Below are 24,282 nucleotides of genomic sequence, written 5' to 3'. Positions count from 1 at the left end.
TTCGTCGTGGCATGCTTGAAAATATAGTAAGTGGCAGGAACATTCCTTGCCTTTCTTGGTCCGCACATAGTTGCAAAATCTCGACTACGACCACTGATACGTCACATTGACTTTAACAAAAGTGTACAAGTGTCATTTGTTTGTTTACCTTTTCTCATGCGTTTTGCTTAGCGTTTTGTATAATACAATTTGTTTGCTTTATTTCATGATTTGATTTATTTTGTGAATAATAATTTTAGTCAAAACATTCTCGGGTGAAATCAAATTTTAACGAGTCCTGATTTATTGGAACTAATTTATTGCGATCGCAACTTTCGTAACATATCAATTATTTTATGTACGAAAATAAACGTTGGATAATGTCACAAGAAATTAAATTTAAAATTCTGGATAACCAAAAACTTCTTGAGTCTATTTCTAACGAAGTTCTTGATACATGTCCTGCTAATATGATAAAGGTTGTGAATGAATTTCGACAACGAATTAATACTTCCATTACAAAATTGATTGAAGATCAAGATCAGAATTCAGGTGGGTCTTTGCAGAGGTCTAGTGCAGTCTTACATTAGTTATTTTCTTTTATCAATGAATGATGAAATATTATCACGTCTAATCGCTTGCGTGGTAGACAGAGACAACTATCTGGAAAAGACTAGAAGGCCACAGTCAGCTGTATATCTTATTGACTGAATCCAGATTCAAAAAATGATTGCTAGCCTGTCGCTTAAAAGGGAAGTTATAAACCTTTGGACTTTACTTTGAATTTACATCCAGACAGCTCATAATGAGAAAGAAAGAGAGAGATGGTAACAGAATGAATATAGATTCAAATATTATTTTTTTATTATATTTTTAGCCATGGTTATCTTATTAGTGCAATGTGGTTCTCAGCACCAATAGAAATAGAATAGGACCACTCTATCTCTTTCCTATGGATGTCTTAAAAGGCAACTCCAATAGTGACAGGTTGGCAACCTGTTACTATTTGAGTCTCAATTCTATCATTAAGCCAAGCGCTGGGCGTAGCCATTCAGTTGTTTTGATGACTGTTGGCTCTGTCTACCCCACAAGGGTATATACCCGCATAGATTTGATTATAATGTTTATGTTATGTTATCTTATAAGCTTAATTTTAATCCTACTACTATTATAAAGGCGAAAGTTTGTATGGATGTATGGATGTTTGTTACTATTTCACGCAAAAACTACTGAACCGATTACCATGAAATTTGGTATGTAGGTAGCTGAAGACCCAGAATAACACATAGGCTACTTTTTATCCCAGAGTTCCCGCGGGATTGATAGGGTTTCCATGCGGACGAAGTCACGGGCGGCCTCTAGTATAAGTATAGTTAATTATTCCCAAAGATGTTTTTTCTGAGGTGCCGTGTGTTTCCCAGCACCAATAGAAAAGAGAATAGATCCAATCCATCTCTTTCTCGTGGCTGTCGTAAAAGGCGATTAAGGGATAGGCTTATTAACTTGAGATTCTTACTTTAGACTATGGGCTAGCAACCTGTCACTATTTGGATCTCAACTCTATCATTCAGTTGAACGCGGCCTATCAGTCTTTTCAAGACTGCTGATTCTGTCTACCCCGCAAGGGATATAGACGTGATTATATGTATGTATGTGTTATTACTACCCGAACCATAATCGTGGTGCTGTGTCCATAGTCCAAGTCCATACAAATATTATTACATACATACATACATATAATCACGTTTATATCCCTTGCGGGGTAGACAGAGCCAACTGTCTTGAAAAGACTGAATGGCCCCGTTCAGCTATTTGGCTTAATGATAGAATTGAGATTCAATATTAGATATTGTATACCAGCTGTTGTCCGCGTGGAGAAACCTGCACATTCAGGCAACTGGATGTGTAACCATATGATCCAATATGTGCTAGGTTCCCCTGCAAAGGTTACGGAGGTCAGATGGGAGTCGCTTCGTGTAAAAATCTGTGGCAGTTTGCAAGTCCTACTAATATTATAAATGCGAAAGTTTGCGAGTATGCCACGATGTCAGTATGGATGTTTGTTACTCTTTCACGCAAAAACTACTGAACCGATTACGATGAAATTTGGTATGTAGGTAGCTGAATACCCAGAATAACATACAGGCTTTTTATACCGGAGTTCCCGCGGGATTGAAAGGGTTTCCAGGCGGACGAAGTCGCGGGCGGCCTCTAGTTAGTATTATAAATGTAAACATAATACATACATAAAAAATTATCGAAATAAAACTAATTAAAGAAACAAGGAGCGTTGGCTGCTGAATCGGTAAGGTACTTGGTTTGTGTGTGGCGCAAAAAGGGCACAGGTTCAAAACCCACCTTGGCCATTTACCAATGACTACTTATGAAGTTATGTACATTAGTTTGATAACTAACCGATGCTACAGTACAGATAATAGCCGATGTTACAGTAAGGGAAAACATACTGAGGGAACCTGCACATTTAAGAAACTGGATGTGTAACCATGTGATCCAATACATGTTAGGTTTATCAATCTTGAGAAAAGACCTAAAAAAACTACACTCACCCAATCCCTGATACATGGTCAAAGGCATACCCCGACCTCCTCTCCAGATTAATGAGGATGTAACTGGGACTAAAGCCAGGAAGAAGAAAACCTAATAAAAAAGCATTATTGTCAAAAGCCTGTTGTGATGGTCGCTGTCGAAAAATACGAGGCAATCTTGTTTTTGTAAGATTTGAAGAATCATTAAGCCTAAATTTAGTTAAATGTAATACACACCTTACATGCATAACTGATTTGTTACATGGCTGCCAATTAAAGCACCCATGACTAGTACCATTTTACTTTATATATATATACTTTTTTTCTTTGCTCTTTAGGAGACTTTATGACAGAATATGAAGGTGACAGTGATGATGATGATGAAGATATTAAAGTAAGTCCCAAGAAAAGAAAAAAGTAGTTTACTAGTTATTTATTAGTTTGTTGGGATTTGGGGAAAGTGAATAAAGCTTATTGTTATACCTTTTATTACGACTTTTATTACAACTTATTTCAATTCCTTTGAAATTTATGTACACATTCACTTCAAATATTTACATGAGTAACTAAGAATATTTTTTTTAGATATATGTATTTACTGTTGTACTTCTAGTTTTTAGTAGAATAAAATAGAATTGTAGTAACAACTTCATTATCTAGACATGATTTGAACAAAAGGTTTTTTCAACACAACCATCGATTTTTGCTATATTTGAACCAAGACATTAATCTTATGTAGGTACTTAATAAATAGGTTGTAGTTCTTCTTTTCATTCTCTTAATACCTTTTCAAGGTTCCTACTTAAATCTAGTTATTAAATTTACTTTAGAACTGGAATGTCTTTGATCACAAGTTTTTTGTAGTATAATTTGATATGTAGGTTGTATTTCACTATTTAACATGTCAGATTATTCAATATAATACATAATATGCGTAGATAAAAAAATTATATATATTATAGGCTACATCAATTTTTAATTCTGGTTGATGATTTTTTAAATTACATATTACGAAAGTACATATGGTAATATACTTAAAAGATACCAACAGCAAAATGAAACTTGAAACTTACTTTAAAGTAGATATAAGACAGTAGTTAATAGGGTGTAGTTACACTTATACGTTATCGTCTTTTTCATTATGTTTATTAAGAAGGTTTTGTAATCTTCTGCTACTTAGTGTTCTTTATCTCGAGTAGTTCGACGTGGCATGCGCTGGGGAGTGCCGCAAATTGTGTCACCGATATTGAGATTATTGTAGCTCGAATGGGGTCGACAACAAATAGTTTTTAGCGATAATCTGGGAAGAACATTTCAATATATCACAGCATTGTTCGTTTTTTTGTAATTTAATGTAAATATGAAAATGACTAGTTGATGTTAGGTTTGTCGTCGGGCGGTTCAGACTCGGATCCACAAATATCGCATCCATTTACACCACAGTCGCATATTGACGCTGGACGGATGGAGTTACGTAGTTTCTGAAACAATTATTGTTTTGTATATTATCTTATCAATCATGCATTTTAGTACTATGTAGGTGTATTGATATGTTTTTGATCAATCAAGAAGGTAAAGCATTCGATTAGGTAATATAATATTTGATTTGAACATTACCCAAGCAATAAACTATTTTGTGTACTTATAAGATTATTGAAATGTCAGAAATTATGAGAAAAGTAAAAAATCGATCATCATGAGTGAGCTGGGAAAAAGTTAAATGGAAATCAATTTTGATTGATTAATTGTAAGAAGACGGCCCATCGCTCTATAATTTGATGTCTTTTGTGAGAACGCAAACGCTGAAGAGAACTCACCTCCCTCAAGTTGTCACCTGGCGATCGTATCACCATGACTACTGCATAAACTGGTATGCATAAAAGTGATAGCGAAGCAATGGTCCAGCCCAGAACCTGTGCCCAAACAGGGTATTGGTACTGACGGTAGCTCGGTGGCGTGTAGTCTACCAAGCTGGCTACCCATAGACCCAATAGTAGTGCAGGTGTAGCCAGAAGCCAGCAGAATCGGAAGTAAAATGACGGATAACGACCTGAAAAATAGGTAAAGCTTCAAAATCTAATAAATGACATATCTTATGACTGACTATCATTAAGCCAAACAGCTGAACGTGGCCTATTAGTATTTTTAAGACTGTTGGCTCTGTCTACCCCGCAAGGGATATAGGCGTGATTATATGTATGTATAAAAATATTACAGACCATTCATGACTCCTTTACAAAAGCTCGCAAGGGTATCATGGGATATATGAAACAATATCGTCAATATAATGATGCGGAAGTTCATTGAGTGAAATAACCTCGTTTGCACCATACCTTCTCGCGCATGGACAATGCGCAACTACTAATCGTAACAACCTTGTGTTAGTGACTTTGTTGTTAATACGGGATATGTCATCAGAGTAATGGACATGTAGGCGTGGTGAGAGTGGCTCATATACAAGTTGAATAGCTACGAAGTCATACAGCTAAAGGTGGCCTTTCTGTCTTCAACAATTTTGGCGCTATCTACCCCGCAAGGAATATATAGACGTGATTGTTCCTATGTATGTATTAGTAGCCACGGGTAGTACGTAACTAACTATAGGGTATATGATTATCATATCAAATAGGTACAGTAGGTTTATCTAAGTTACTTAATATTTTAAATGTGTAGTTTTCAAAATATCGTTTCTTGATTACCTAGTTGACTGTACTGTTATGTCAATAGATTATGTATACTTCGATTACAGATTATATCTTTGAAATAAACGTGTGAATTGGGTGAATTGCATGTCTCCCTTGGTGATCCTACAACCTGAGTAAGGGCAAACGTCTTTACTAAGCCTATATTGTAAGTGCTTGTTGTCACAAAAATACAAAGAGTGAACATAGTTAACAGTATAATGAGCAAAAGTCTATATTAATTTACGAAAGGTGAAATAGCGTAGGATGAAAAAAACTGGGTTACGAATGTAGCAGACAGATATTTTTAGTGAACTGATGTCACGTTAAAAGTAGGTAAAAAACTGTTGCTAATTGATTCTATTAAAAATTATCTAAATACTTGGATAAGTAAAAGACTCGTTTTATAATCTCCAATTCTTTTTGTCTTCAGCTAAAATACTGCGACTACAGTTACTGTAGCTCAGGGGTTTAGCGGTTTGCATTAGTGTGCTCATTGAGTAAGTTTATATAAGAATAGCTCTAAATCATGACTCACCTGTCATTTGCTTTATGTTTCGGGATAGTCGTCCAACTCCATAGAACCATGCAATAGCCACAACTTCAAAGAAGGCAAGATATGTAATACTGAGGGAGGCAGCATAGTAGTCCATTAGCTGGAACACGTATATGCCGCTGTGTATGATATGGGGCAGGCCAAAGAAAAGTGATATAACGCAAACACACAGCACCAATAACTCGTGGTATACCAATTTCTTTCGAATCATATCGGGGAAGCCATCTTGAATTGAGGTTACGACCACTTCCACTATAGCGAACTGAAACATACAAAATTAAACATATGATTCAACACAAAACGTATACATTAAAATCAAAAACAATTTCATTAGAATATTATCTGCAACAAATATAAGTTTTTTTTTACTAGTTTTTGCATTAGATTTATTATGAACAAATTCCGTTCATTCCGTTCTCGTTAGAAATTCGGAAAATACTGTTTTATGCTTATCTACATTCCTCAAAAAGACCCTTAGGCTAAAGGCCCTGTGCTTGAAAACACAGTATAACAGAATAGTTTTAACTATTCTGTTATACTGTGTTTTCAAGCACAGTATAACAGAATATATACTTAAGTTGTTAAAAATATTTTTTCGGCATAATTATATTTGTCAAATTGAGACACATCAAAGAGATATATGGACTGGCAAATGAAAGTTAATAAATATTAACATGAATATGCATGTTTAGTTATTTACCTGACTGTTCAAACCGAGACAAAGGAACATAAAGAAAAAGAGCACTGCCCATAATTGCGAAGCTGGCATTTTTGCTATAGCTTGTGGATACACGACAAATAGCAGTCCGGGACCTGAAATAATAATTCTACAATTATTCCGAGATTAATGTTTGAATGGGAAAATATTCTTATTAATGCGACATAATCATTTTCGTGCGAAATCTCTTTGGTATAATATATCATTCTTTTGGAATTACGGAAGTCAAGGTGGTTCAAATCCTATGTCGGTCATGTAACAATGAATCTTTTTTAAATTATGCATTATGCATGTTGAGTGCTTATCGATACTCTTACGGTGAAGTAAAATGTACATTCAAGCAACTGGATGTATAAACATGATCCAATATGGGTTAGGTTTCCCCTGCAGAGGTTGAGGAGTTAAGATGGGAGAAGCTTCGTTTCAAAACCGGACTTTCTCAATCCAAGTAGGTTTCAGATATGCAACCCGGACTCCTAATTTTTCTTCTCCACCAGACCAACATAGAAGCTTGCAGTAAATGAGTTCCCTTATACTCTCAAATCCGTGAGTCACCTTTTGCGACTTCCATGGGAAATAAATGCAGTGCTTTTATTTATAAAATACCGGGAATGATACGGCAGTCTATGATATGTTTTAATTTGTTCTACTTACTGTCAGCAATAACATCCTTTACACTCGTGTTTTGTTCAAATGCTATGTTCCCGATAGTAGCAAAGGTAAATATCCCTACGATGAGGCTGGTGACGGCGTTGATAAGAGAGACTGCCAATGTATCGTGGAGGAAGTTGTTGTCGAATCGGTTATATGAAGCGAACATTATCATCGACCCAAAAGCTATCCCAATTGAATTGAAGATTTGTGATGCTGCATTAACCCAAGGCCTGGATTGTTTTAACAATTCCCACTCCGGTTTGAAAAAAAATCGCAGTCCCTTGTCTGCACCTTCCAGTGTTAGAGAACGGCCAAGAAAAACTATGATCAGAAGAAAAGGTAATGTGGTGGTGATGTATCTGACTTTGGCTGAAGATTTGATGCTTTTCCATAGGGCAAAGTAGACCAAAAGCCAAGCACAGACTAAGCAAGCCGCCAGTTCCCATCGCATGCCACCGGGCCACTCAATACCATCACTCATGCTTAAGACCTTTTTCCTGGAAACAATTATAATATATATTAAGTTTATAAAGTTTCGTGTAACTATTAAATATGAAGCAGTATATACTAATCTAGCCGCGAACGATTAGAGCAGATTATATTATAAAACTAATCGATATCATTTAATTTTAATTCTTTTATTATTTTGTTCGAAACCTAAGTTAGAGTCGCGTTCAGAAACTAATATGTCAAGAATCAGGATATCGATGGTTAAATAATTTACTTAAATACAAAAAATCAAATCTTACTCGAAGAATTGTTCGGTGGGTGTCTGAGATCCATTGGGTTTGGTAATGTTGTGATGCGGCACCCAGCACTGAGGAGTGTTCCAGCGGTTAGAGCAACTGGCCCATGGTACTTCTGATTTAAACGATGTAAAAAAGTAGTAGATTGCCCATGCAATTATCACAGCGTAGTACGTAGACATGAGGAACGAGATCACCACACTTGCTAGGCCGGCACCTTTAAAAAACAAATTTACATTGGCATTTGAAACGTAACTTTATTATATTATATGAAAGAAAATCAAAGACTTGTATTTCTACGATAGACTGTTTGAGATTGAGTAATTATCTGGATTATTCCATCAAGAGATTGTATAAATATTAAGTGACATTTACTGTTACAAAAAAAAACATTAATGGGTTAAAGATGCTTTAATAAATGCTACAAACAATATATTACCTTTGAAGAGCGGACATATTTGAGACAGGGCACCGATTGGCCCATGTGCTGTGTACTGCCCCACAGCTAACTCCATGAACAGCATTGGGACGCCACACACGAGGAGAATTATAAAGTAAGGTATGAGAAAAGCACCTGAAGCCAAACAAACATAATCCTTAGTGAAGGGTATTCAGTGTGGTTCAAGGGTTTGATGGCCAAAATGCCTTAAATATTACTTATGTACGCCTTTATGTTTATATTTTAAATACGTGCTAAAATCTTTTATAGTTTTACCCATACAAAATTTCCAAAATACAAAATTTTGCATATTTTCTTTTGCTTGCCTTATTCACCTTTAGGTTCTTAACTACATTTGATGGAAATCGGTTTAATGAATTCGGTGCGTGGAAACTACAAACAGATTAACCTCTCTTTATGCTCGGGAGGATAAAATAATTATGCTTCTAATAAGATTGTATAATATAGAAGATAGGACGACCAGGAGCGGATGTATTAATGCGTCTTTAGACTTGGCTGTAACTGGTAGGTACAATCAATGAGCTGACCCACAGGATCTGTCGCAATTAACCTAGTAATTGACTATTATTTAGATAGGTGGTCATCGTTTATGTCTTTGACCGTTAATATAGAATTAGTCGCTTTATTTATGGTTTAGGGCCTAGACTGTAGTTACACATATTTAATACTAGCCTCCGCCCACGACTCCGTCCGCGCGGATGTCGGTCTTCGCGTGGATGGTTTATTTCTCCATTTTGAGTAACTCTGATGATGACATCTTATAAATATCTATTGGACCCAGATCCGGCTAGGCTTGGCCTAGCATGTTTCGATGTTTTAGTAAGGGAAGATAGCTTAAACTGAAAAATTAAGATTTTTTTACGTATTTTTGCAGGATAAAAAGTATCCCATTTTATGCCCAGGGTAATAAGGTAAGGGTAATAATAATACCAAGTTTTACCAAGTTAGTTTTCACGTGATACCTGAACATACGACGAAAGACAGACAAAAAATTTTTTTATCGCATATTTGGGTTTGGTATCGATCCAGTAACACCCCCTGCTATTATTTTTTCAATAATTTTAATGTACAGAATTGACCCTTCTACAGATTTATTATATGTATAGATTTAGGATTTCGTTTGGACACCAGGCTAATCTCGTGGAACGTGATTGTATATGAGTTCCCATACTATAAACCTGATATTGTTAACGGCAGTAGACGCCTGATTACCCATTTACTTTAAAATTTTAATTAAACAATATGTAATGGGGACTTCCATTTTATATCCGGACGCAAGTCCGACTCACACTTGGCTGGTTTTTTTACCGGACTGCGCGACGCAAAGGAGGGTAATGTGTACGAGTGTAAGTACGTATGTTTGTTCCTATAGGGCATTGTAGAGACCAAACTGCTTGGCCAATTTTGATGATTCATACGTAAATCGATTTGTGTTAACCTTGCGAGTGTCACTAAAACATTATACCACCCTGCTGCTAGCGAGGCCATAGGCTAATCTTCTACGCGAGGGCGAAGCCCGAGCCATCCTTTCCACTTCTCCTACCCGAAAGACCCCTCTATGAACCAACCGAAGTCCGAGGCCGGAGGTACCAGCGAGGCCGCAGGCCGAGCTGTGTTTTGCCTATTTTTTTATTGTTTAATAAGTCATTAAGAACTAACTAAAATAAAAAGTATAAAATAATAATGCACACTTATAACAAATCATAAATTCAAAACCAAAATAGTAGTAGATACTCTTCTATCATATAATTTGAATGTGCTCTATTGTGTTACTTCTATCCTGCTTCCGAATTTATGATTTATGTATCAGTTGGTCCACGAAGAAAACGTGTGTGTGTAAAGATTAAAAGCACTATTTAAATGGTGCAGCTTTTCTTTTTTTTTGGCTTTTATTTGTTTTAACGCAGTCGGATTTTTGATTTTTACTATAATTCTTGTTTATTATTTTTTATAGAGTACTTTTTATTAGAGCTATCTTCCAACTGCGATAACTAGGCAAAGACCACTGTTACGATACTATTTACGGGTATATCTATTCAAACTTATCAATTTACCAATGACTCGATTAGTCAGGTTGTTGATAAATATTTCTACGAGTACACGTATGACTAACATTTTTTTTTAATAATACCTACGTAATTTTTAATTGCTTATGTATTTTTTTAGTGAATAGAATGTAAGTGTTAACACGGGGAAATCAAATTATTTTTTTTGCCTAAGTACTTAACCATTACAGAATTAAATGGTAATAATTAGGTAACATCTAATACTGATATATACATGTTTAATGTTTTTTTGTCATTTAATACAAAGATTATTAACATGACATACATTTATTTCTTTTGGAGATGAAAAATACCCATAACCTTCTCAGTTCCTTAGTTTGTTCGTTACCTCTCTCTCTATATGCTTTATTCCTTCAACCAATATTGAATCTGAGATAGACTTATATACTAATACTAAAAAATTATATAATACTGCCAAAATCCATTTCATAGCGCGTACTTCGAAGTACAAAGTATTTATTTACTGTTCTCGAAGGTAATTTTCGCGGAAGAACCCCCGGAGAAATTTATCTACATATAAGTAATATATTTTTACTAATAAATATTTACAATATCTCCCATCAAAAATCACCGTAAGAGTATCTGTTATGAGGTAGAATTTGAACCTGTGCCGCACTGTTCGGAATAGTTCGCATATTTAACTGGAAACAATCCATTCGAACACCGACGCGAACGCTCTAGCCGCGGTCAACAAAGTTTCTACCTACTTAAAATAATTGGGAGCGCGCATTATTATTTTACGATATTTCAGAATCCCCAATGAATGTACTGTTAGGATCAAAATTGATCTCCGTAAAATTATCTTGATGATTAAATAACTTTTAAATATATAGCATTAATATTCGTAGTAATAATGCTGAAATCGCAGACTTTATAGATCTTTGAAAAATATATATTTATGTTGTACAATGTTCATTGTATCCATATGTAACCAACCGCGTGGCTAGCGCACGCAAGAAAAAAGTTTTGGAAGCTTTTTTCTCGGATTGTTTATAATCTTAAGATCTAAGATTAATCTGTCTGAAATTTAATTTATTCCAAAACAAATATATACCTTCCAATATCACTTTCGGAAAATTTAGCTTGTCCTTATATTTTTACCTAGGAAAAATGTTGAAACGGAAACAGTGTGGAATTAAATATTGTACTAATTGCTGCTGGTTTGGTAGTGAAAAAAAAACATACTTGGTATGTATCAGCTGTTAGGTACTCTTCCCATGCATATTGTAAAAGTCAATCAAGGGATTCCATTAGGTGTTGGGCTAGCAACCAGCCTCTATTTGAATCTGATCTTTATCATTAAGCAATACAGATAAACGCTGCCTTACATCTTTTGGAGACCGTTGGCTCTGTCTATCTCGTAAGGGATAAACATACATACATACATAAAATCACGCCTCTTTCCCGGAGGGGTAGGCAGAGACTACCTCTTTCCACTTGCCACGATCTCTGCATACTTCTTTCGCTTCGTAAGGGATAAAGAAGAGATTAAATGTAAATGTACGCTTTAAAATAACTTTTTTTGCATGTTTATTTATTTATAGTTGATCACATTTTCTCATATGTATATAATTGATGCAAATAAAGAATTGAAAGTGTAATTCGTAACTAAAGTTATAGTGCCAATTTATTTAAAAAATAACGTTGGGAAATTGAAATAATTATACTGAATATAAGGTACTTATAAATTAAAATGTCTTTGTTTCAGCAGAGAGCCCTCTTGTTGAAGCAATTTTGAGGTAGGTAATGAATTATTTAAAAAAGTATATTTTTTCTGGTCGATAAATATTGAATTATCCAGTACGGTCATGGTACTATAAACATATTTGCATTATAAAAGGCTCTAAGTTAATCTATCTGTCAAATAGAATGCTGTGAATAACCACATCGATTACTAGCGGGAGTCGGTAATCAAATTAAACAATTGTATTTGATCAAATCGTACAGATGAATTCGTGGTTTAACCCGTTAAAGTTATCATTATTTATTCATTAATTCATTCAATAACTAACCTTTTTTCCGTTTTGTTCCACTTTAGCTGTACTTTACTTAATCACATTTTGAAATTATAACCTGAAATGCTTGTTTTAATAGATAAGTGATAAATCATATCATATCTCATATGACATGTAAACACGTGCGGTGTCAGTTTACCGAGAATATAAACAGTAATTCACACCAGGTTGTTGTTGGGTCGTGTTGATGCCTCCGTGAGAATAGTATCCACTTAGCACACGTGGGACACAAATAGAGAACGATCACGATTTTTCATCAATATTTGTATTGATTATTTACATAATGCCGTTGGCATACCATCTCATCCCACGGATGTCGTAAAAGGCGACTAAGGGATGGGCTATCAACCTGCCCCTATTTGAATCTCAATTCTGACATAAAGCCTAACAGCTGAACGTGGCCTGTCAGACTTTCAAGACGACTGGCTCTGTCTACCCCACAAGGGATATAAACGTGATTATATGAATATGAATAATGATGATTCATCTTTATATTTTTATTAAATTAAATCTCTTATACGCGTAACTACACCGGATGTTGTTTTGTTTGACGCTTCATTGTATTTTTACGAAGTTAACAATGTAAATGTAGTTGTATGATAAATTATTGGAGTAAAATTTGGATATTAGGTAAGAGTTCCACAAAAATTTCAAAGAATAATGCATACGCACATTTTAATGTATAAACAATCATATTTATTAAACAATAATAAAAAAAATTAACGAAAATTTGTTTTCTTAGAGCGTTTCAATAAAAGCTTAACGGTGAACTTAAGAATAAAATTAAATAAAAGAAAAAATTCTTTTATTTATTTTTATTCTTAAGTTCGCCGTACTCGATTTAGAGTCTACACTACTTTTTAACTACAATCGTCAAGCCCTTTCATTTGATACCCATAATATAGCTAGAACTAGAACTGCATAAATTATTCCTCCATTTCATATTGTCCGCCATGTAGAATTAAGAATATCGTCACATTATTTTTCGAGTTACACATAAGAAGCTCTTTCATTTGATACACATTGCAGAAGTGCCCAAATAAAAATTGATCCTGCATCTTTTATTGTTCGCCATGTTAAAATTTCAAATATGTCACATTATTTTTCGACTAAATCTTATAAACTCTTTCATTTGATACCAATACTGGGGACTATACAAGATGGCGGAATAGTAATTTTTAATGCAGTTCTATATTGGAGAACTGCATTAAAATAACTATTCCGCTATCTTGTATGGTCCGCCATATTGGATTGAGAATGACGTCACATATCATATACAAAATTTCAGCTCAATTGGTTGAAGATTGACTTGAGACTTTAAAATTGAGTTTTAAGATTCCACCCGAACATACATACATTGAAAACTAAATAAATGCTTTTAAAAAATGTAGAGCTCCTTTGTTTTCTATTAGATTTAATTCATACATTGATATTCACAATCTTTCCATATCAACATACGGTCACGAGTTCTTTATGTTGCCAAGGTTAATAACTTATTTATAATAACTTATAAATAATTTTATAAACAATTGAAAGAAAATGAATTATTTAGCTTGATTTATTTCGAAAAATGTGGAAGTTAACATTATTTTTCCTAGTTTGTTACTTTAAATAATAAAATGATGATGATGTTACCAATATGTCATATTGTCCCGAGAATGTCTTTTCGCGTACTTAACTGATGAAGTAGCAAAGTCACGACCATCACGATCTTTTTGTCACCCTAATTAGTTTAATTTACACACACTATCATTCGTAGTTACAGTCGTTATAGCGGTTTAGCTCGTGCCAATTGGTAAGAACGTCAATACATTTCAAATCGTACTACTGAAAATTATTTTAATATTGAAAAATACCTTGCAATTTTTGTGTGCTTACGTTCGTGGCGTGTGGCGCTTGGCATAACTTTTCCTTTAGTAACTACGTGTGAGTTCGAACTCAAAATTGGTATCCGTAAAACTACTGAACCCTACAATGCGCGTGGCCGGACATGCACCGGTCTTTTTTCTTTTTCGTTTCTGTACTGTTTTTTGTATAAAAATCAATATATTTTAACTCATAATTATTCTTCGTACTTACCACCGCCACTTTTGTAGCACAGGTACGGAAAACGCCACACGTTGCCTAGACCTACGGAGTATCCAACACACGCCAACACAAATTGGATTTTATTGGCCCAAAATGGCCTTCGTGGCTTCAAATGTGGATCTTCTTCGTCTTCTTCCTCTTCCTCGCATGTCTCATGTGATGCTGTATCTTCATCTGGTGGCCTGTCGGTATGAAAACAATTATTAGTTACGTAATAGGATTTGTCTTCTAGGGATGTGTACTGATCAGTATAACTAAATTAATTTTCTATATATAGGCCATTCGGCTTTCGTTTTCCATGCCTAAGAAAGCTCATGAAAAGGCTGTTGTTGATATAACTATAACTATTTTAATGTTCTGGACATTTTTCGGCAAGGAGATAAGTTGCTCAAGAAATATCTACACAACGTAATGCTTTTATTTTTTTCTGCCTGCCTTGGGAATAATACACATTAGATTCTAATGATATGCTCTTTAATTTACAGTCAAAGAAAGTTGATAGATTTTGGCCATGCGTTGGGATTTTAAGTACCTACAGGTTTAGTATAGGACGCAAATAACGTCGGTTATGTTATCAACACATACTGAAATATGCCTTTTCGACTATTGGGCTCATAAGGCCCACCATTACTAAATATTATAAAGTCCTCCTATTTTATCTGTCTGTATGCATGCGCTAATCTCGGAAAGCTGTGGAGGAATTTTGTTCTTGTTTGAAATGTTAAAAAGAGGGTTTTCTGAGAAAGGTTTCTTATATGTTAGATATCTAGATTATTGTATCTTTACATAGATATATTACTGTATCTTTTAATTAGTCATTTGATAACTTTTTCCTGTACAGGTATCATAAAATATTTAGGCACTGTATTGACAAATTTGTGATATAGCGTAAGAAAAAAGAATCGGCGCTTTTGTGCCTAAGTATTTGGAAACGTTGTTTCCTTACTCGTTTCCTACAAGAAGTTTTGCAAATCTTTGGCAAACTAAATTTTGAGGTTATCTTGGATATTAAATGTAATAACATTTTATCGCACACATGTTTTTATTTGTTTTAAAATAATTATACAGTTAAATTATTTATGAATACTTAATTTCGGGCAATAAATAAATGCAAGTACGTTTATGTAGTAAATAACCAACAAAAGATTTAAATGTCTGAGATATGATGTGTGGTTTAAAATAAATGACACTTTGTTGACTTAGTCAATGAAATATTATACAGAGATAACGTCTGTAGAAAATGATACAACTTTAATAAATATCTTATTTCATTGCTGACTTTATTGTCTTTGGTAAATAAATGTCCCTGATTAGGAAAAGGAGGAAATGAAGATCTAATTAAAAATAATGGAATTCAATTGTTTGGGAGTTAAATTGGAATAGATTTAAAAGAAAACCATTTATTAAATACATTGAAAATATAATAATTTCTTATTTTATTGTCCTTTCGGGGTTTATGATGAAATAGTTATTTTGTAGCTGCCAAATATTCCGTCTACTTTTAACCTTGATAAAGCATGTTTGGATTAAAGATGGATGACCCACTATGATAGTAGATTACCTCTTATATGACGCCACAGAGCTAAAAGGCTTTTCCTCCGCGGAATATCAAGACAAGGTAATTACATTTTATGAGACCAGACAATATAAAATCACAAGGTTAAAAGTGTCATTTGAAAAAAATTAAGCTAACTGATACTTTTTCATGTAAGAAAATGTAGGTAAGTACGTCTTATGAAGGTACATGCTAAACAACATCTATGTCCAATTTAAATTTAATTAAATTCACGCAAATACAATTATCTTAATCACTAGTTGCATTTTTCAATTTCTGAAAGTTCAAGTTTCTGTCGAAGAAAAAAAATTTTTCGTTACTTAAAGTTTTTTAAAAATTATTATACTTAATTTAAAATAAACAATACTTCCGACACTACAAACTAAATCCTTTACTGTCAATGCGTACGCAAACGTATTTTAAAATCATTATCAAGTAAGTAGTGATAAGGCCGGCCGCACGATCAATCGTGGTATCCATGTCGTATGCGAGATATGCGAGAACAGATAGCACTGCAGCCTTATCACTCCTGTCTTGAAGGTCATGAGCTAACAACTCCCTTTAATCCTGAATAACACAGGAGATTTAGGCTGTTTCCGAAATCTATTGTATGTCACTTGTTGCGCAAAATAATCTGTACAAGTAGGTAATTAATTACCTGTATATTATCTTATGCATAGCTTTTGTCTGGGGCTTCGCTACCGTAGGTATACCCTCTTCGGCTCTCAGTATGTGTCATGATAATTCCCAGGGATTTTATTTATTAAGGATTTATGAACTCCAGGATATATTAATGGCACTGAACCAAAAGATTAAAGCAAAGGTATGCTATAATTTATGGCTTGTGTTTTTGTAAATACGAGTACAATTTAGTTAATAGAAACTCGTAAGCATTTATGGAGCTTTTGCTATTGTACTACGCTAAGTCTATATCTTCAGTTAACTTAGGTACATATATATATCAAGTACTTTCTGGTTTGGTCGTTGATTCGTTTGCCACTTTTCTTACGTAATTAAGATTTGGTTTAATTTTATGTATTTAATATTGAAATCCCTTTACACACAATATAGTAACGAAAAGTTTGTAAAGTTTCCATTTATGTATTTTTGTATCTTCCTTTGTCGCTCAAACGGTGCCGAGACGTTTAATTATTATGATATATGCCAATTAGTAATATATATAAATGTCTTAAACATTTTAAGTTGCTTTTTTCAAGTTGCCTTTTTATGATTAAACACGAATTTTGTTACTTATTGCAACAAAAATAATATGAGAATAAAATCTCTGAATCGAAATAATGTTTAACGCTGACGGAGCTGCGGTTTACGAGTTAATGTATAAAAATCAAAAAGCATTTTGTTTGTCAGTTTCTTTTATCATTCAGAACAGTCTCGTATGTGCAATTGTTATGACGTGAATGATTATTATATATTATTTTTTTATGACATTACTAGAATACACCCGCGGATCCATCCGTTAAAAATAAAAGTCCCCTTCCTATGAGAAATTCTACGCGTGCACCTCTACACTACGTAAGGTACCTTCTGGCCAAATTTCGAACTTGAATATTTCCAAACTTGTGCTGTGGTGATACTCGTATATCAGTCAGTTTCCTATTTTATACATACACAAACTAATTTCACGTCTTATTAGGATTTTAATTAATCTGTATAGAAGTGCAAAGTTGAAAAAAGTGAATTATTAATTTCGCCATTGATTTCATGGGCTTTTATTAAAATTTGCAGTGATTTACTCGATACAGTGATTTATTAAAAAAAACTCGTATTATTGACTGAATTTTTCACAGATTACGTAACATATAACTTAGATTACGATTGCATTTGTTTATTTGTTATATTTATTTGTTTAGTTGTTATACCTATATATATACAAACCTTTTGCTTGAGTGGCATTTAACCACTACAGGAACGTCGTCAAAATGTGGAAATTTTCTGTGTCCTCGTTATAATTATTTATTTCTTTTTTTATTAGAAATAATATAAAGTTATCATCTATCTATCTCTCATCTAATTGTAAACGGGAAAGGAGGCTCAAAAGTATAGTACAATACATACTTAGAGTACAAAGATTTCTATATTTTATGGAACAAGATTCTAAAACATATTTGAAAGTTTTTTATTCATCGATTTGTTTGATTCCTAAAAACCTTCCTATGTAGAAAATTATACCGGTTTAGTAGCAGATTGAGTTGAATCTTCAAATAAAATATGTGTAGCTACTTAGCTGCTGCCTATGATTAGCCTAAGAAACGTATGTATGTATTTGCTTAGGCTTAATAGCTATTCGCCAACAGAACGTGACTTTAGAGTTTTTTGAAACTCTTGGCTTTGTCTACCCCGTAGTATTTTGTATGTATCTAGTGCAAGCTGATCTGGTAGCAAAACTAGTGTGCTTCTTTTCTTCCGGCGCAGGTTTTAAAAGTCAATTGATGGAAAGGCTTGGAAACTTGGATTTTATTTCTAAGGCGATGGGCTAGCAACCTGTTTCTATCTCTGGATCTCAACTACTGATTTTGTCTGCCCCGTAAGGAACAACGAGTTATGTGTGTCTGTTATATAACAAACACAGTTAAGCATGAATACTGATCGCATTGAACATCTTTTGCTAAGGCGCTATTTCCATATTTCTTAGTTAAGCTGGTCTATCTTGGTACTTCATAGGTATTCCAGTTACTAAAATTAATTTTACCCTATACATTTCACAGGATTAATCTATACTAATACTAATATTATAAAGCTGAAGAGTTTGTTTGTTTGTTTGAACGCGCTAATCCCAGGAACTACTGGTTCGAATTGAAAAATTCTTTTTGCGTTGAATAGACCGTTAATCGAGGTAGGCTTTAGGCTATATAACATCACGTTGCAACTAAAAGAAGAAAATAAATAATGGAAAATGTGAAATATACAGGGAAAATTATTCTCCCTTGAGGGCTTCAATAATGCCCAAAATAACTATTACACGCGGACGAAGTTGCGGGCACAGCTAGTATCTATATAAAAGTTGATTCACGGAAAACCGCCCGCCTACATACCTTACAAACGTACTACTGTTAAATCACCCATTTTTAATTTTTTTTTTATATTTTTAATGCCCAGAAAAAAGTATTATTTATTCTATTATATGTAATACAATCAGTATCAGTGGACTAACTATATCGAATGAAATGCCGAGAAATACTGGTGGCAGTAGCTATAACTCGATAACCTAGGATGACTTATGCAATCTCTCTCCATCTGGTTGGTTTAATATTAATGAAGTTACATTGTTTGTAATCAGTATAATAAGCTAAAATTGAATTGATTCTATTATCCTGTAAGAACATGGTAAATTTTCCTTCCAAAATTTTTATTGATGATTATTAAGAATTAACTTTATATATTTTCTTTATCTTTCTCTCATTTATCTTAATATATTTTTATATGGGTTATTCCCGTACGTCGTCTCCAACTAGAGTATAGGATAGATCTCTGCCCTCCATCTTTAATATTGTCGTAGGCTGAATGACAAAAGCATAAGTTACACACTAGATAGGCAATTATGGCTCAAAAATTCTCATGGTGAATTGGTGTCGGAAAGGCAACCGATCATACACACGGAGCTTGGAAAGTAGAAATAATGCAATCGGGAATACGCTCAAAATAAGAAGAGTGTAACAATTAAATTTCTATATAAGGACTAATTATAAAATTACTTTTAGGTTTAATGTAACCAGGTATTATTTATACATTATTGAAATTCGTTTTGTTAAGTAAAAGGTAACTGTTTGGCCTATAAGTATTCTTTTAAGGTGTATTATAAAATTTGCGTTGCAGTTAGTGTATAAATATAAATAGCATTCAAACAGAAAGTCTTGTTTATTTTAAACGGCAAATGTTTTACCTACAACAGTGACGGGATATGGAGTAACCGTTAAACTGTTAAGTCAATTGAATAATGGCAAGTAGAGGATGTCGAGATACTCACGTAGGAGGACGCACTAGATGGAACAATTCCGTAGGTGACGTTGGTACACGTTTAATAACCATTTTGCGACCGTCCGTGCACCCCATTCCAATGGAAGCTAAAGAGCGTACAGACGGAGCACCATAGTGATTGGTACCACTTTCCGAAGGCTCAGGAAAGGCACTGACTTCATGTCTATCATATGGCCGGAGACACCGTGCTGAGGCTGCACCAGAAGCATCTCTGACATCGTGTATTCTGTGTGTATCTGTGAAACTCTTCACCTTCCGCATTTGCCCAGAGGGCGTAACAATCGGCGTTGGAGCGTGTAGCCCGAGAAGCTTTGAGTTTTCTTCATACTGATCATCAAAGTGGTCCACGTGTATGGCCACGCTGGGCGCGGCGGCTTCCGCCGAGACTTCGGCTTTACTCATACTATCACGTCACAGGGTCATGACGCGGTGAAATATGTCGCGTGCGTCGTCTGGCGACGCGCGACTGCGAATAACAAACGGAGGCGAACGGGTTACGCCTGTTTAGTTGGCCGAATGACTAGTTCGTCGGTCGTAGCAATTGGTAAACAAAGTGCCATTCCAGTAGTGGGGGGTGGGCGACTCTGAGGTGGGGAGCTGCGCATGCGCAATGACTGCCATGTTATGTAGAGTTGCGCCTGCTCAGTTTCAGGGTTACTGGAATTTGTTTAATATAAGCACTTGTACTAACTAAATTCATAAGTGTTTGTTGGTTGGTGATTTTATTTTAAAAATTTAATAATACGAGTTAGTGGTTATCAGGTTAACCGCTTTCAAACATACTATTCTGTTGAGTCTTTATAAAGTCAAAGATTAAATTTTAACTTAATTATCTGATTAGCAATAGTGGTATAACTTGTTTTGGATTGTAGTTGACTGTAATGGATAATCATAACATTATATTTACGAGCTTGATGGCGTTTTCAGCCGCGATGATATGAAATGTGCATTGTATCGGCTCGGACTTGTATGCGATGGAAAACTCGAGCCGACTCGCCTGTAGGACTGTATGTATCAATAGTTGTTTTGTACAAGTAATAATTCTAATTCGTATATTTATTACTTTTCTTAAAGCTAAAGAATGCTACGAACACCGCAGTGCAATGCAAACTCTTCTCTCAGTGGTTTTAGCGTAAACCAACATAGAAGTCTAACATTCCGTTTTGAAAGCTATTTGCCATCAAAAATAGCCATACTAACGCTTAAAAAAAGGAGGTTCTATATTCAATCTTATTGTAAATTTGTGTGTCTGCATGGTAGCTATTTTCTTATACCTTTTAACTACTGTAGGCATTATTGAATGGCACCTTTTCTTTTGGAACGGATGATGAAAGATCTTTGGAATTACACCATAAAATTCTCCAACAAATAATAAATGGAGTGAAATCTTTGACTTAATTTAACACGACAAAAGCGTGTGTTTAATTTTTAAAATAAAGAATGGTAACTCCATTCTTGATGAATAATTTTATACATTTAATACGAACAATAAAATGAATTCGATGAATTTACCTATCGTAGGTATATATGATTTTTGCCATGAGCCGTGCACCTAGGCATTTCCCGGCACTTTAGAATATGACCACTCTTTCTATCATGTCTTTAATCCTAAAAAGCGACTAAGGAACAAACAGTATAGGCACATTTATCTAAGGAAATTTTCCATGGTCTGGTAGCGAAGAAAAAAATATAGTCCCTATCAGCTGCTTCTCTGCTCGTGTAAATTGGCTCGGCTCTGATTTGTATGCAATGGAAAACAAGTCAAGCAAGGGAAAGGCTAATAAATGGAATTCTTCTTTTAGGTGATGGGCTAGCAACCAGTTACTATATGCATCACAGTTTGCAGCTGAACGTGATCTTTTAGACTTTTCGAAACTGTTGGCGCTGTCGTCGTTGTCGATTATCTTTTAAAAAAAAAAGTAAATTATTTTTTACCTGTGGTCAGACAAAATGGAGTTGCCTTTACTTTTATCTACACTGGTTTATATATGTTTAGATTACTCACCTTACTAAGAAGTATTTCTCCTTTACTGACAATAAATTTGAAGCCATTTCAGTTGAAGATATTCAGAATATCACGCCACCCGGACTCGTTAGACCACACTTCTCGACGGTATTCCCTTCAGTGTTAAACTTCCGCATTTGTGGCGACTTTTATCAGCCGTTCATGTAACCATCTATAAATTGTTTACTAATTCGTTACCGCTTCATTATCACTTAAAGTTAACAAGTTCATTCAATTCAGCATATTTTTCAATCCGTCACACTATTGATTGTGTATTTTTTGTGACACAAAACTAACCCACTATTACGTCGTTTTGAAAATGGAAATGCCTCCATCAAGACGAGCCCAAGGAAGAACAACGGCAATGCCTAGCTTGGCTACATCTATATCTTTATAACCGAATTTTATATCACAAAATTATCATTATTTTATCACTTCTTCTTAGAGGTGAGAAGTCGCTTCACCGACTTACATAAGTCTCTTCAAACACGCTCGTTGGTTTAGAGTACTCTTGAAATAATTATTTTTTAACGGATTTAGTAATAATAAATCATTACCGTCATCTACTAATATATAATTATCAAGAATATTCTTAGCCTCCTCCTTCCAACGTTCCCATTTATAAATTTTAATAATAATTGCCTTATATAATACCCTATTTGCTTATTGAAAACCTGCTTCCTTCATCAATTCTCAATATGACTAAACCATCTAAGCATCTTTTGTTTTATCTACTGTTATAATACACTGTTTGTCATTCTATCACCTTAATTTTATATCGATGCTCACCGACCTTTGGTTGGGACCAATACCTCTTTATGCATCGAAGACTTGTCTTTTTGTAAGTAGTATCTAATGAAGATGTTTATTTCTTTTACCGTAACTGGTTACCAACCTAGAGTTTCGTTTGCGGCCAAAGGTCTTCTTATTCTTTGGTGAATTTGAGTATTTTTTTTAATCTTAACCTCTGTATTTCCAATAACCCGCAGACGGAGTTGCGGGAAACAGCTAGTTTAGATATATCTATATCTATACATATAATAAATCTGTAGAAAGGTCAATTCTGTACATTGAAAATATTGAAAAAATAAATAGCAGGGGGTGTTACTGGATCGATACCAAACACAAAAATGTGATTAAAAAAAATTTTGTCTGTCTGTCTGTATGTTCAGGCATCACGTGAAAACTAACGGTTCGATTTTGATGAAACTTGGTATAATTATACCTTATTATCCTGGGCGTAAAATAGGATACTTTTTATCCCGAAAAAATACGAAGAAAAAAAAATCTTAATTTTTCAGTTTATCCATAGACGTTGTTCTGTAGAACCGCGAACACACGTTGCGTTACCCGCAGTGGATTTAGCGCCGTAACCTGTAGTAGCGCCTAAAGTCGGCTTTGGCTTGAACCGTTTGCTGCACAAGCGGGCCGCTACTAATTACTATGAAAAAAATACTACATAGCTACATTAATTCCCATCAAGCTGAAAATTAGTATAATTATTTAAAACACAATCAAAAGCATTATTTCAAAATTCCCCATGATTCCGGTTTAAGGAAAAAAATTTACTCACGGTCAAAGGTAAAAAATGGGTGTATCGCAATTTTCTTTAAAACGGTAAGTTTTTCAAATCGGAAAATTACCTCAGACATAAATTGTAGATCATAATGTTATCTATAAAAAAGGTATCAATATTTTTTTTCAACAAAGCTACCGTTTCTGTGATATAACGATGCAAAAAGTTGCAAGCGTCATAATATGCATCCGTTTCCTTGCCACCTCTGAGGTAGTGTACAATTAGCGCGTTTTTTTTACATTTTTATTATTAAACTTGAAAAAGTCTGAAATAGGTTAGAATAAACACGTGTTTTCACTACGCAGTGGCACTCAAGACTAACTTTCGTATTTATTATTTAAAAAAAAATAGAATAACTCTAAGTGAAGAAAATCATCTTAGGACAATAGTAGAGGTTACAATTATCAAATTCAATGCAATAATCAAATTAAAACTAAAGCTACTTATAAAAAGAAAGAAAAAAGATGACTACAAACTAAAATTTAATTTATAAATTGTACAGTCCTTGCATAGCATCAACATGCGGGAATGTGCCCAGAAGGCTGGCAGCATTGCCAATTCGAATGGCAATGCTGATTCTCTGAGCCAGATAATTTCCAGCCCTCCGGTCAAGATATACCTCAATTAGCTTTTTCGACAAT

The 24,282-nt window shown here is 34.4% G+C and overlaps 1 protein-coding gene and 1 non-coding gene across 3 annotated transcripts; one reads left to right on the top strand and one right to left on the bottom strand.

Moving 5' to 3' along the window:
* Positions 1-139: 139 nt before the first annotated feature.
* Positions 140-3,014, top strand: LOC106131784 (uncharacterized). The gene is made up of 2 exons (XR_009657575.1): positions 140-531; positions 2,864-3,014. It is a non-coding gene; the product is annotated as an uncharacterized LOC106131784 (transcript).
* LOC106131852 (sodium- and chloride-dependent GABA transporter ine) lies at positions 2,997-22,222 on the bottom strand. Of its 2 annotated transcripts, XM_060954739.1 has the most exons (10): positions 22,066-22,190; positions 20,050-20,717; positions 14,501-14,691; positions 8,320-8,454; positions 7,884-8,097; positions 7,135-7,631; positions 6,463-6,575; positions 5,745-6,024; positions 4,343-4,575; positions 2,997-4,006 (listed from the first exon to the last, which is right to left on the bottom strand). In XM_060954739.1, exons 2-10 carry the CDS (start codon positions 20,460-20,462, stop codon positions 3,896-3,898), a joined length of 2,187 nt encoding a protein of 728 aa, XP_060810722.1. In that variant the 5' UTR covers positions 20,463-20,717; positions 22,066-22,190; the 3' UTR covers positions 2,997-3,895. The 2 variants fall into 2 exon arrangements, with proteins under 2 accessions (XP_060810722.1, XP_013186539.2); XM_013331085.2 differs by lacking the exon at positions 20,050-20,717 and having other exon boundaries at positions 22,066-22,222.
* Positions 22,223-24,282: the final 2,060 nt, after the last annotated feature.

This window comes from Amyelois transitella, chromosome 5 (genome assembly GCF_032362555.1).
Source record: "Amyelois transitella isolate CPQ chromosome 5, ilAmyTran1.1, whole genome shotgun sequence".
Lineage (NCBI taxonomy): Eukaryota > Metazoa > Arthropoda > Insecta > Lepidoptera > Pyralidae > Amyelois > Amyelois transitella.
The sequence above is the reverse complement of the archived record's forward strand: the minus strand, read 5'-3'. Positions and strand labels throughout refer to the sequence as shown.

Bases quoted from the DNA above. Each gene is read 5' to 3' on its own strand.
- LOC106131852 (XM_060954739.1), bottom strand. From the start codon at position 20,462: ATGAGTAAAGCCGAAGTCTCGGCGGAAGCCGCCGCGCCCAGCGTGGCC. The intron at 8,455-14,500 runs GTAAGTACGAAG...GTTTGGCTTCAG, and splicing joins GTGCTACAAAAGTGGCGGTG to GTGCTTTTCTCATACCTTAC. The intron at 4,576-5,744 runs GTGAGTCATGAT...CCTATTTTTCAG, and splicing joins AAACATAAAGCAAATGACAG to GTCGTTATCCGTCATTTTAC.